At 50.2% G+C, this 12,758-nt stretch overlaps 1 protein-coding gene across 1 annotated transcript in view; it reads left to right on the plus strand.

Annotated features, from left to right (window-relative positions):
- The window catches only part of LOC135227037 (ER membrane protein complex subunit 8-like), a 112,497-nt gene that overhangs the window by 75,231 nt on the left and 24,508 nt on the right, over window positions 1-12,758 (plus strand). The window contains exon 3 of the mRNA XM_064266827.1: window positions 3,360-3,429. Within this exon, the coding sequence (XP_064122897.1) occupies window positions 3,360-3,429 (70 nt within the window). The remainder of the gene's footprint in view (window positions 1-3,359; window positions 3,430-12,758) is intronic.

A 12,758-nucleotide genomic window follows, 5' to 3' on the forward strand; every position in this document is an offset into this window, starting at 1 on the left:
CCCATTCGCACGGGATACGTCTGATGAGGTATCTCGACGATTGGCTAGTCCTGGCGAGCTCCCCGCTCGCAGTTGCTACAGGACAGGGATCGGCTACTCGAGTTTCTGTCGCAATCTGGGGATCGTTGTGAACTTCGAGAAGTTCCGATCTCAAACCCAAGCAAGAGGATGAAGTACCTGGGTATGCTGATCGACACGGTAGCAGGGCGAGTCTTCCCCGCAGACTCGCGGATCAGCAGATTCAGGGAGGCAGCCAACCTGTTCCTGTCTCGGCAGGAACAGGCAGCTTAGCGATGGTAAGTCGTGATCGGACACCTGTCGTCACTCGAGAAGTTAGTCCCTCACGGGCGTCTTCACCTGCGGTCTCTTCAGTGGAGACTAAAGGAAAGTTGGTCACAGGCAACGGATCCCCCGAGCTTTCCAGTGTCGCTGACACGGAGGTGAGCAGGACCTAGCCTGGTGGCTGGACGACAGGAACCTCTTAAAGGGAGTGCCTCTACGCACATCCCCCCCCGGAGATGCAGCTGTTCTCAGACGCATCGACCGAGGGGTGGGGCGCACACCTGGAGGAGTTGCTGACTTCAGGAGTGTGGGACGAGCATGACAAGCACCTTCACATCAATGTTCTGGAACTCAAGGCAGCGTTTTTTCTCTGGGCGCTCCAAGAGTTCAGGACCGCTTTGATGGGACACTCAGTGGTGTGATGTGACAACACCACGGTGGTGGCTTACGTCAACAAACAGGGGGGTCTAGTGTCTCTCCCGTTGTACCAGTTGACTCGGCAGGTGCACGAGTGGGCCGAGGCTCACTCAATAGAGCTGTCGGCACGCTACATTCCAGGGAAGAGGAATGTAGTAGCAGACAAGCTCAGGCATCGGGATCAGGTGATAGGGACCGAATGGTCTCTACACCAGGACGTGGCGGAAGGCTCTTCGACCTGTGGGGCCGACCAGTCGTGGATCTGTTCGCCACCCGGCACAACAGAAAAACTTCAGGTTTTCTTTTCAGCCGTGCCGGACCCATGGGTGCAGCTGCAGAGGACGCTCTTTCAACATCCGTGGGACCACCTCTTCGCTTACGCCTTTAACCCCGTTCAGCCTGATTCGCAAGGTGATCAGTCGAGCACTGGTCACCCCGAATCTCAGGATGATCTTGGTGGCTCCCAAATGGCCCCAGGCCATTTGGTATCCGGACCTGCTGGCTCTTCTCGCAGAGAACCGAGAGAGATTCCCCCTTGGCACAACCTTCTCGTCCAGCCACACGTAGAGCGGTACCACCCAAACAGTCCAGTCCCTTCGTCTTCCCGGCTGGCTGTTATCCACCATCTCTTGCGAACGAGAGGCTTTTTCTCGTAGCGCAGCAACAGAGATGGCTGGAAACGTCCGTCAGTCCTCTGCAGCTGTGTACCAGGGAAAGTGGGCCGTCTTCTGCTGTGGTGTCGTAGACGGGGTATATCTCCTCTCAGAGCCACTCTTCAGCAGGTAGCGGATTTCCTCGTTTTTTCTTTCGCCGAGAGAAGAAGCCTCCCTCAGTCCCCACAGTAAAAGGATATAGAGCCGCCCTGGCACTAGTCCTGAAACTGAGGGGAGTGGATATCTCGAACTCGTTCGAGATCTCCTTGCTCATGAGGAGCTTCGAAAGGTCTTGCCCACCCAGGGAACTCAGGCCCCCTGCGTGGGATGTGACTCTCGTCCTTAGGAGTTTGACTCGAAGACCCTTCGAGCCACTCCGAGAGTTGTCAGACAGGGATCTGACCCTCAAGACCCTCTTCTTGCTGGCCCTGGCATCAGCGAAGAGAGTAGGGGAACTTCATGGTCTTTCCTTCGATGTACGACACTCCAGGGGATGGGGATCTGTGACGCTCTATTTCGTCCCGAACTTCGTTGCGAAGACTCAGAAACCTTCGGTCCCTGACGACAGGTTCGAGTCTTTCACGATTCCTCCCTAATGGACTTCACCGATAATGATGCGGATGAGATGCTGCTTTGTCCTGTGAGGGCGCTAACGGCGCTATCTGAAGAGAAACTCGGCACCTCAGGCCTGAGTGTCGACGCCTCTTCGTTAGCACCGGGGTAACCAAGAAAGAAGTATCCAAGAACACTCTTTCGTTCTGGCTGCGTGAGGTCATCAGGAGGGCGTATGCGGCTGATGGTAGTGACGACATCCGTACGTCCCGTCCAAGAGCTCACGAACTCAGAAGTATTGGCCCCTCGTTGGCGTTTCGTAAGAACTTCTCCTTGGCGTAGGTCCTGAAGGCAGGTGTCTGGGCTAACCAAACTACCTTCACCTCCTTCTACCTTCGGGATATTGCCCACAGGTCCTTGGATACCTTTTCCTTGGGCCCAATCCGGTGGCTGCCTCAACAAATTGTGTAGCTAACCCAGACCCTCGCAGGCTGAACAGCATCGAGTCCTGGTGTGACTGTGCGGATGGATGTGAGAATGAGTGAGTGACTGGCTTCTCTTCCCATCTTTTCCTCCTCCTCTACCTGTGGGCAGAGGGTCACGGTTGTCACTACGCTGGATGAGGACGAGATGCAGGTGAGCTATATGACAGAGCCCCATTCTATCCCTTTCACTAGGGGATAGAAGCAGAATATCCACCACTTCCTCCTACAAGGGGGGGGGTAAGTGGGATGCCAACAAAGAGACAAACCCATGACTTTATATTTGCTCCTGTACAGGAACAAGTTCTTACATTGCTGGTACGAAGAGACACGCCTTGCCTCTCTCTTGAGTACTTGGTCCAGAGGTCTGACCATTGATCCTGCGGTGCACCACCCCGATCAATCGGACAGGGGCTGGATCCCTCCCTCGCTCTTACGACCAGGGAGGCATTCCAAGGTTGGGCGAACACCAGTCTGTTCACAAAAGACTCAGATTCCTCCCACCAAGAAGTGAGTCTTCCTATTGTAAAAGGACCGAAGGTTTGTTTGCCGTGTCGGAACAAATGACAATTTGTCCAAAATTGCATTTTTCCTAACTATACAAACCTGAGGTCCTTTTACACATAGTCCCACCTCATGCCACCCCTCATTCTGCAGTTTTTTGCTTGGGCCAAAAGCAAAAGTGATTGTTTACCTCCCAGTCTCGCGCGCGCGCCTGTCGGACAAGCAGTTAACTACCGAACCCCTTGTTCGAAAGCTTACGACCTATCCAGCTGCCGCTAGTAACCTTCCTATTGTAAAAGGACCTCAGGTTTGTATAGTTAGGAAAAATGCAATTTTGGACAAATTGTCATTTCTTGTGGATAGCATTTAAAAGTATCTTGTAAAACCATTTGCCTGTGACTTTTGCCTTTATAAAGTGTTGACATATACAAATCCCATATTACTAAATGTGCTCTCTTTTTCATTTCAGGCCAGATTTTGTAGCTCTGAAAATAGCCGAAAAAATTGCTGAGAACAATAATGATGCATGTCTAATAATGGTGAGTGGGTCTTTAACGTTACATATTTGTAAAAAACAATATTTCAGTGTTTCTCGTGTGTATTAACCAGTCCAGTCCAGGGCTACTTTTATGGCGTGATACATCCTGGTTAGTTGATTTTTGTACATGAACTTCCCTGCCAGATATATACTTAGCTTAGGTCTCTGACGTCACGACAGAAAATTCAAAACTCGTGGCACACGCTACAGGTAGGTCAGGTGATCTACCTTACCCGCTGCTGGGTGGCGGATGTAAGAACCAGTCCCCCTTTCTTGTCAGATTATTTTCTGTCGCCGGCTGGACAGCACCTGTTGTTCAGTCCTTACGATAGTTAAATTCTTTCTCGTTGCCGACGATTTGGATTTTGGTGAAGTACCCTTTGTTTGTTGGCTTGGCATACGCTTTTTGGATTGTTATTTGGATTTTTCTTTTGGATTTCTCTTAGAATTAATAATCATGGATGATTCTGAAGTTAAGAAACCTAGTTTATTTAGGGTTTGTTCATTGAAGGAATGTAAAGTAAGGCTTCCTAAAGCTGCATTAGATCCTCACTCTGTATGTACGTCTTGTAGAGGGAATGAATGCTCTTTTATTAACCCTTGCAAAGAGTGTGAGAATTTGGATGAGGATGGTTGGAAGGCTCTTTCTTCTTATGTGAGAAAGTTTAGAGAAGGATAGGGCGCGCAAGGCTTCTTCAAGGAGCTCTAGTAGATCGAGGGTGAGTGAAGTTGACGCTGAGAATCCTGTAGTAGAAGTAGTTCCTCTCCGGTTTTCAGCCCCTGCGCCCAGCTTTGAACCCGAAGATTCGTTTTCGGAAGTTGCTTCCGGGAGAGCCTCGATCAGGAGGTAAGGAGAGCCTCGCTCGCTCTCGACAAGGTAGAGTGATGATAGTGCAAGTGATCAGTGCAGTGCCCCTAGTGCAGTGGAGGGTGCGTCTGACCGGTTCTCACTAACGCTTCCAGGCCTAGGAACCTCTTCCAGACTCCCAGACCCAGTGGAGGAGGAAAGTTGAAAGCCGCAGGAAGGTTAGGTTGGGAGAACCCCCACCGGTCAGGCGTCCCCTCGGCAGATCCTGTTGCTCGTTCCCAGGCTGCCGTTGGATCGAGCCAAGAAGGAGTTATTGCGCCAGTGCTTCTCGTCTTCTTCTTCGCCTTCTCCTCGCGTAGATGGAGCGCCTCGGAGTCGTCTCGCCCTCTCAAGAGGCCCTGTAAAGCTCCTTGCGCCCTTCCTTCCAGCCCCGAATCCTTCGCGGAAGAACCAGAAGTGGAACGCAAGAGAGCCAAGATTTCGTCTGTTTACGCTTCTCCTGTTCGGTCTCGGACTTCGTCTCCTGTAGAGGAGTTTAAGAGGTCTCCTGCGCGTATCCTGGCGGGTCTGCAGGCGCAGATTGCGGCTTTAGCGGAGTCTATTGCCGGGACTTCTCATTGTCGGAAGGACGCCTCACTTCCGGTGAAGAAGTCTAAGAACGTTCCTTCTGCTAGATCTCCTCCGGCTAGAGAAGTTTTTGAGCCTCGTAGCAGGAAGTCAGAAGTGCAGGCTGAAGTTCGGGATCAATCTCCGAGTAGGCTCTCCTCTCTCCCCTGCAAGAGTTGTGAGCATGTCAGGCGTAAGGAGCCGGACAGGCTCTCTCCTCAGGATTTCCGCTCCTCTTCAGTTAGGCGTCAAGAGCTTGACAGACGTCAAGAGCCTCGTTTTCGTCAGGAGCGAAGGAAGAGTTCTTCGCCTGATGGCCACTCTCCTTTTGCTTGGAGCCTAGTAGGCGCCAAGAGCCTAGTAGGCGCCAAGAGCCTTGTAGGCGCCATTGGAAGCATTCTTCTCCGTTGGATCACTCCCGATTGGATAGGCGCTCAGAGCCTTGTAAGCGCGCGCTTCTGACAGGAATCCTCTGTGGATGTTTTTCTCTCCCCCGTGGCAGGCGTCAAGAGCCTGGTAGGGGTTTTGAGCCTGATAGGCACCAAGAACCTGGCAGGCGTATTGAGGATGGCAGGCGCCGAGAGCCTAGCAGGCGCAGAGAGCCTGATAGGCGCTCTCCCTTATCCAGACGCTCTTCTGTGGATATAGACTTTGTTTCCGACAGGCGAGCTTCCACTAGTAGGCGCTCTCCTAGTAGGCGCTCCCCAAGTAGGCGCTCTCCTAGTAGGCGCTCCCCAAGTAGGCGCTCTCCTAGGAGGCGCTCTCCAAGTAGGCGCTCTCCTGGTAGGCGCTCTCCAAGTAGGCGCTCTCCTGGTAGGAGTTCTCCTAGTAGGCGCTCTCTTTGTAGGCGCTCTCCATGTAAGCGATCTCCCAGTGGATTTTCTCCCAGTAGGCGCTCGCCTAGTAGGCGCTCTCCGAACAGGCGCTCTCCAAGGATTAGCTCTCCTCCGGGCAGTAGAACTTCTAAACGTCATTCTTCGGAAGAATTTCTTGGGGATTCTGAGGAAGATTTGCCCAAGGATGCTTTGGTTTCTTCATATAAGAGACTGACCGACCTCCTCTTGCAAGATTTTGGGGAGTCTCTTTCGGCCGTTGCTCCTCCGTCTCCTCCGTCCTTATTTTCAACGACCAATACGGCTAAGAAGTCTTCAGTCGTTAAGATGAAGCCGACAGTGTCGATGAAGAAGGCTCTTAAGAACTTTGACGACTGGTTTGGTATCAAAAGAAGAGAAAGGCAAGACCGTTTTTCTTTTCCCCCGTCCAAACTGACGGTAAGATGGGGTTCTGGTACGAGTCAGGAGAGCCCTTGGGTCTGACTCTTCCCTCTTCAGCAGACTTGGACTTCTCTTCGTTGGTTGATTCCGCACGTCGCTCGGCGCTTAATTCTGCGAAGACGACGTGGAGTATGAGCGAGTTGGATCACCTTCTGAAGGGAATGTTTCCGAGTCTTAGAAGTTTTTTTAACTTTCTTGACTGGACCCTTGGAGTGTTGGCTAAGAGGACTCAAGAGCAAGACACTCTTTCACCTGAATGACCTTCACGCAGATTCTGTCTTGTATGGACAAGGCAGTGAGAGACGATCCGGGGAGATTGCTTCACTTTTTGGTGCAGGAGTAGTAAAGAAGAGGGCCGTTTTCTGCTCTTTTCTTACCAAGGCTGTTTCTCACGCACAGAGAGCTTCCTTGTTGTATTCCCAACTTTCTCCACAACTCTTCCCTAAGAAGATAATTAATGACATCTCCAGCTCGTTGTCAGCAAAAGCGACGCAGGATATGCTGGCTCGCTCTGCTAGAATCCCGAAACCTTCGTTCCAACAGAAGACGAAGAAGGAGACTCAGAGTAGGCAAGAACCCTTTCGAGGAGGCCCTTCGTCTCGCTCTTCTTCCTCCAGAGGTTCGAGACCACTAGAAGAGAAGGACCTTCTCTCGGTCTATTAGGGCCAAGAAGTAGCTTGTGTGTCCTCCAGACAACTGTGGGTGCCAGACTTCTGAACTTTGCAGATGTCTGGGCACGAAAGGGGCGGACAACTGGTCCCTCGCTATCATCAAGAGGGGATACCTCATTCCCTTTATCTCGAGACCACCTTTGACCACCACTCCAAGGGAACTGGTGGCCAATACAAAGACCCACTAATGAATCAAGCCCTCGCTCTAGCATAGAGCTGATGTTAGAGAAAGAGGCAATAGAGATGGTTCAGGACCCTCTTTCCGCGGGTTTCTACAACCGTCTATTCCTAGTTCCCAAGAACTCAGGAGGATGGAGGCCGGTTCTGGACGTAAGCACCCTGAATGTCTTTGTGAAGAAGAGGAAGTTTCGCTATGGAGACGACTTCATCAGTCTTAGCAGCTCTTCGTCCGGGGACTGGATGGTGTCACTGGACCTTCAGGACGCTTACTTCCATGTGCCGATCCATCCTTCTTCTTGCAAATTTCTCAGATTCATGTGGGGAGGGAACAAGTTTTTCAGTTTCAGGGCCCTATGCTTCGGCCTTTCCACGGCCCCCCCAAGTATTCATAGGGCTGATGAAGAACGTTGCTCAGTGGCTTCATCTCGAGGGAGTGAGGATTTCCCTCTACTTGGACGATTGGCTTATCAGGGCCAAATCCAAGGAGAAATGTCTGGAGGACTTACGATTGACGTTGAATCTAGCAGCTTCTCTGGTTTTTGCTAGTGAATTTCGAGAAGTCACAGCTAATCCCCAGTCAAGAGCGTATCTATCTGGGGATTCTGATGGCTTCTCAGGTTTTTTTCGGGCGTATCCTTCCCCAGAGAGGAATAAGCCGAGGTTCGGAGAAGGTAGCAATCTTTCTAGAGAAAAGATGTATGCACACGCAAGGGAGTGGATGAGTCTGTTGGGGACACTCTCCTTGCTGGAGCAATTCGTTTGTCCTGGGGAGGTTGCACCTTAGACCCCTACAGTTCTTCCTGACGAGGAACTGGAATCGACGATCTCAAGGTCTGGACTTTGCGTTCAAGATTTCGCAAGAGATAAAGGAGGATCTACGTTGGTGGCTAGACCCTCTTCTGTTCAAGGAAGGCCTTTCCTTGCAGGTTCGGACCCCAGCCTAGTGTTATATGCAGACGCTTCGGACATAGGTTGGGGAGTCTACTCTCGGGTCGGAGAAGTGTCAGGCACCTGGATGGGGGATCAGTGTCCTGGCTACATCAACAAGAAAGAGCTAACAGCGATTTGGTTAGCTCTCAAAACCTTCGAACCCCTCGTAAAGGGAAAATCAGTTCAGATCAACTCGGACAACACCACAGCCCTGGCTTACATTCGGAAACAGGGCGGGACTCACTCTTTCTCCCTGTACGAGACAGCGAGATCGCTCCTCCTGTGGTCAGAGGAAAGGAAGATAAGTCCCTTCTCACCAGGTTCGTGGACAGGGAGAAAGAAATGGTCAGCAGCGGATCTGCTAAGCAGAAGGAATCAAGTCCTTCCCTCAGAGTGACTCTGCACTCGGACGTATGCCAGGAGCTGTGGAGGACGTGGGGCAGGCCCCATCTCGATCTCTTTGCGACCTCCAGGAATGCGAGGATAGATCTATACTGCTCCCCTATTGCGGACCCAAGAGCAGTGGCAATAGATGCATTCCTGATGGATTTGGAAAAAACCTGGATCTACGCTTGTTCCCCGCCGTTTCAAGATTCTAGGGGAAACGTTAAGGAAGTTCGCAGCTTCAGTAGGGAGCAAGGATGACTTTGATAGCTCCGTTCTGGCCCGCCCACGACTGGTTCACAGAGGTACTGGAATGGCTGGTGGATGTTCCAAGATCCCTACCACTAAGAGTCGATCTGCTCAAACAGCCCCACTTCGACAGGTTTCACAAAAAACCTCCCCGCTCTCAGTCTGACTGGATTCAGACTATCAAGAGTCTCGTCAGAGCTAAGGCTTTTTTCGGCAAAGTCTGCAAGGGCTATTGCCAATGCACGTAGACCTTCCACTCTAGAGTCTACAGTCGAAGTGGGAATGTTTTTCGACGTTGTGCAGGACTCATAAAGTTTCTCCTCCAGTACCTCTGTGTACTCAGATAGCAGATTTCCTTATCTTCCTGAGGGGAAAAATGCGGGTTAGTAGTCTCCACCATCAAGGCTACAGGAGCATGCTTTCCTCAGTTTTTCGTCATAGAGATTAAACATATCCGAAGACAAGGACCTCCATGATTTAATCAAATCTTTTGAGACGGTTAAAAGAACCTCCTCCTTAGTTCCTAGCTGGAATCTAGATGTCGTCCTGCTCTTCCTGAGGTCCTCAAGGTTCGAACCTCCCCATACAGCTTCGTTCAGAGACCTTTCGATGAAGACTCTTTTTCTCTGTGCGTTAGCTTCAGCGAAGAGGGTCAGCGAGCTGCAGGCTCTAGAAGGTGAGGTAGGTTTCCAAGGAGGCTCCGCGGTTTGCTCTTTTCTTCCGGCTTTCCTAGCCAAAAATGAAAACCCTTCTTCACCGTGGCCCAGGAGCTTCGAAATTAAAAGCTTATCCTCCTTAGTTGGGACAGAAGAGGAGAGATCTCTTTGCCCAGTGAGAAGCCTGAAATTTTATCTTCAGAGGAAGAAAAGACTTGCTGCTAATGAGAGCATTCTCTTGGTGCTCTGTAAGGGACCCCAGTAGGCCTTATCTAAAAATGCCCTCTCATTCTTTATCAGGAATGTTATTAGAGAAGCCCACACTTCATGCAATCAGGAACAGTTTAGTCTTCTGAAAGTCAAGGCGCACGAAGTAAGGGCCCATCGCGACGTCTTTGGCTTTCAAGAAGAATATGTCTTTGCAAAACCTCATGAGGCCACTTTTTGGAGGTGTGAATCAGTCTTCTCCAATCACTACCTAAAAGACGTATCGATTACGTATGAAAAGTGTTTTGGGCTAGGCCCTTACGTATCGGCGGATTCAGTGCTGGGGCAGGGAGCTGAAACACATCCTTTTTAATCTTTTTCCCTGTTAGTTTAATTTTGAGTTTTTGGTTGTACGAAGGAGGTTGCAGGAGGCAGCTCCTTCTTTCTTGTTTACTAATATTAGTATTTGGTTAGGTGATCGGTTGTGCTTGAGGCTCCTTGCAATGGTAGTGATAGCTCTGGCATGTAAGCGGGTTGATCCCCATTGACCAGACCCTGCTTGGATTCTGCCAAGTAAGTGGACTCAGTTCCCATTGGTAGACCCAAAGAGTTCTCAGCCATAGGTCACGCCCTCGCTGAGACTCTTTAGGCAACGCAGACTAATAGACAGTAACTGTGAAGTCTTCTGCCTAAATCAGGTAAGAACCAGAGGTTTATATTTTTTATTCCTTTAACATGTGTTTTGTCCCCACTTTCTAGGTGAGTATGTGTCTCTTTCCCTCCACCAAGGGTGTCAATCAGCTAAGTATATATCTGGCAGGGAAGTTCATGTACAAAAATGATATTGTTAGTATACAATAAAGTTTTGTACATACTTACCTGGCAGATATATACGATTGATGGCCCGCCCAGCCTCCCCTCAGGAGACAGGTGGAAGAAAATAATCTGACAAGAAAGGGGGACTGGTTCTTACATCCGCCACCCAGCAGCGGGTAAGGTAGATCACCTGACCTACCTGTAGCAAACATTTGTACAGTGACCAATCCCTGTTTAGAGTGTCGGGCATGGCCTAACTCTCAGTGGAAGCTGTTCTACAATAAGAGAGAACATCGTGGAACATCGATGCTTCCATCGTGGGAGAGATTCTCCCCTCCTCATCAACGATTTGACCGCTTACCCGATTGACTCTCAGGCAGGATGGTACTAGGGTAGTTAGATCTCCTTCTTTTCTTCCATTGATTCATCGGTTGAAGTATCGAGAGGACGAATCAATAATCTTTTATTTAATTTGACTCCTTCTCCATCATGTTCCATTTCTCTTTCCAGAAGGGAAGATGGCAGTGCTGTGGGCATGGGCATCGCTGGGGCTATGGGATCCTCCATCCTAGGAGGGGTTGTTGTTGCATTTCCCAGAATCGCAGATCCCTCCCCCTACCCTTGTAGCAGTTCCCTCACCACCAGGTCTCTTCTATGTTGGGACCGTGGCACCTCTGGGCAGATGAGGTCAGCACAGCAGCTATCCAGTATCCCTCCACCAACACCATACTATATTCCTTCACCAGTGCCATCTTGTATTTCTCCGCTGAGGAGTCATGCAGCTCATTCTGGGTTGGGGGAGACCGTGACATCACTCGATTCATCCGCCCACCCCATAGTGTTGGAAGCAGCGAGCAGCCATTTTTCAAGACCAATGACGTCATCCCCCCCAGCCATGACGTCATCGTCCGCTTGCGAAGAGCTGTCTGAGACACTGCATCAGTCACTTTGCAATAGACTGGACTCATTGTTTGAGAGTAAGCTAGCAGCCTTAGCTCCAAAGAGGAAGGGCATTAAGAGGAAGGCAGCCATCACCCCAGTAAAGGTGAGGCAATGCCGTAGGGAGGAAAGGACTGCATTCCTGACGCCGTCGGCCCCCACCTCCGGCGCAATGAATAAGACGCTGGAAAGTCAAGGACTTTGTGGCTTCCTCATCAAGTGTGGGAGCATCTCGCCTTCATCCCCTCAACAATCTCCCGTTCACGGACATGTACGCGGAGGAGGAAGGGGGAGGTAGGGAGTGAGGATGGGGAAGGAAGGCCTCCTCGTCTTCTGTCCATCAGGAAGCTTAGCTTCATCATCTTACCTGCGGGATGTGGTGTCTCTGGACAGTGTCCACGATGGTTCTAGTGTAGGGGGGAAAGTGATAGGAGTGTCTCTCCTACCCAAGGATGTCCGTCAGCACATATGCAAGATGTAGAGCAGAGGGTTGTTTCTCCAGCTTCACCAACCTCTGTCCCTACTCGTCGCCGCAAGGACCAGAGGCCGCCAACCAAGAGTTGAAGCTTGTCTCAACCGGGAGTAGCGAGGATCATCAAGGACGCTCCTTATTCAGGAAGCAGTTGCATTCTCCCTCTCGGGAACGAACTCCTAGTTCCCTCTCATACATGCATGATTAGCCAGATCTCACAGATTCCTGCTATACAATCTTTGATTGTTTTTCACCAGTTACCAGCTGGCTCTTCGAGATTATCCTTTAAGACTGAAGGTTTGTTAGCTATGAAAAATAAAAATTTATTAAAAATTTGTCATTTTGCTACAGTAGTTTACCATAGCACAGTCATGGTTCACTTGGACAATATGATGATGCTTGCATATACATACTAGAACAAAGAAAACCAAGGAGGGACTCACTAATTCTCCCTGCACGATGTGGCCAGAGATCTTCTCCTCCGGGCCCACAACAATCACACCAAGATTGTAACAAGATTTATTAAAGGGAAATTAAATGTCATCACGAATGAGTTTAAGTTGTTGCAAACAGGTCCTATCACCGGAGTGGATACTGAATCCACAAGTGTGCACCGACCTGTGGAAACGGTGGGGGAAGCTGTCGATAGATCTGTTTTCGACAATTAGAAATCGTCAACTCCCTGTATTGCTCGCCAGCCCCTGATCGTCTCACATGGGCAAACAGATGTGCTGATCCAGAATTGATTTGATCTCACGTTATGCATTCACACAGCAACCTCTTGATGACATAAGTAGCACCCTTTTGGCCACAAAAATAATTGTTTCCAGATCTCCTCAACCTTTTTGTAGATTTCCCTTCAAAACTTCTGCCACAGACTATCCACTCTTGCTCTGACAGGCTTCAGACTGTCAGGGGAAGCTGTCAGGAGCAATAGACTTTTCGAGACCGCTGCGGGAGGCAATTGCAAAATGTATGCAGCAAGTGTAGGTGCCAGCCTTCCCTAATGTTTATCAAATCCCAGTGTCAGTCTTCCATAGCTGGTGCGAAGACATGATGTCTCATCTTCCCTCTACCCTCTGTAGCCCAATAGCAGACTTTCTGCTATTTTTTTAAGGACTTCCCAGTGTTTAAACTA

Source organism: Macrobrachium nipponense, chromosome 15 (assembly GCF_015104395.2).
Source record: "Macrobrachium nipponense isolate FS-2020 chromosome 15, ASM1510439v2, whole genome shotgun sequence".
Taxonomy (NCBI): domain Eukaryota; kingdom Metazoa; phylum Arthropoda; class Malacostraca; order Decapoda; family Palaemonidae; genus Macrobrachium; species Macrobrachium nipponense.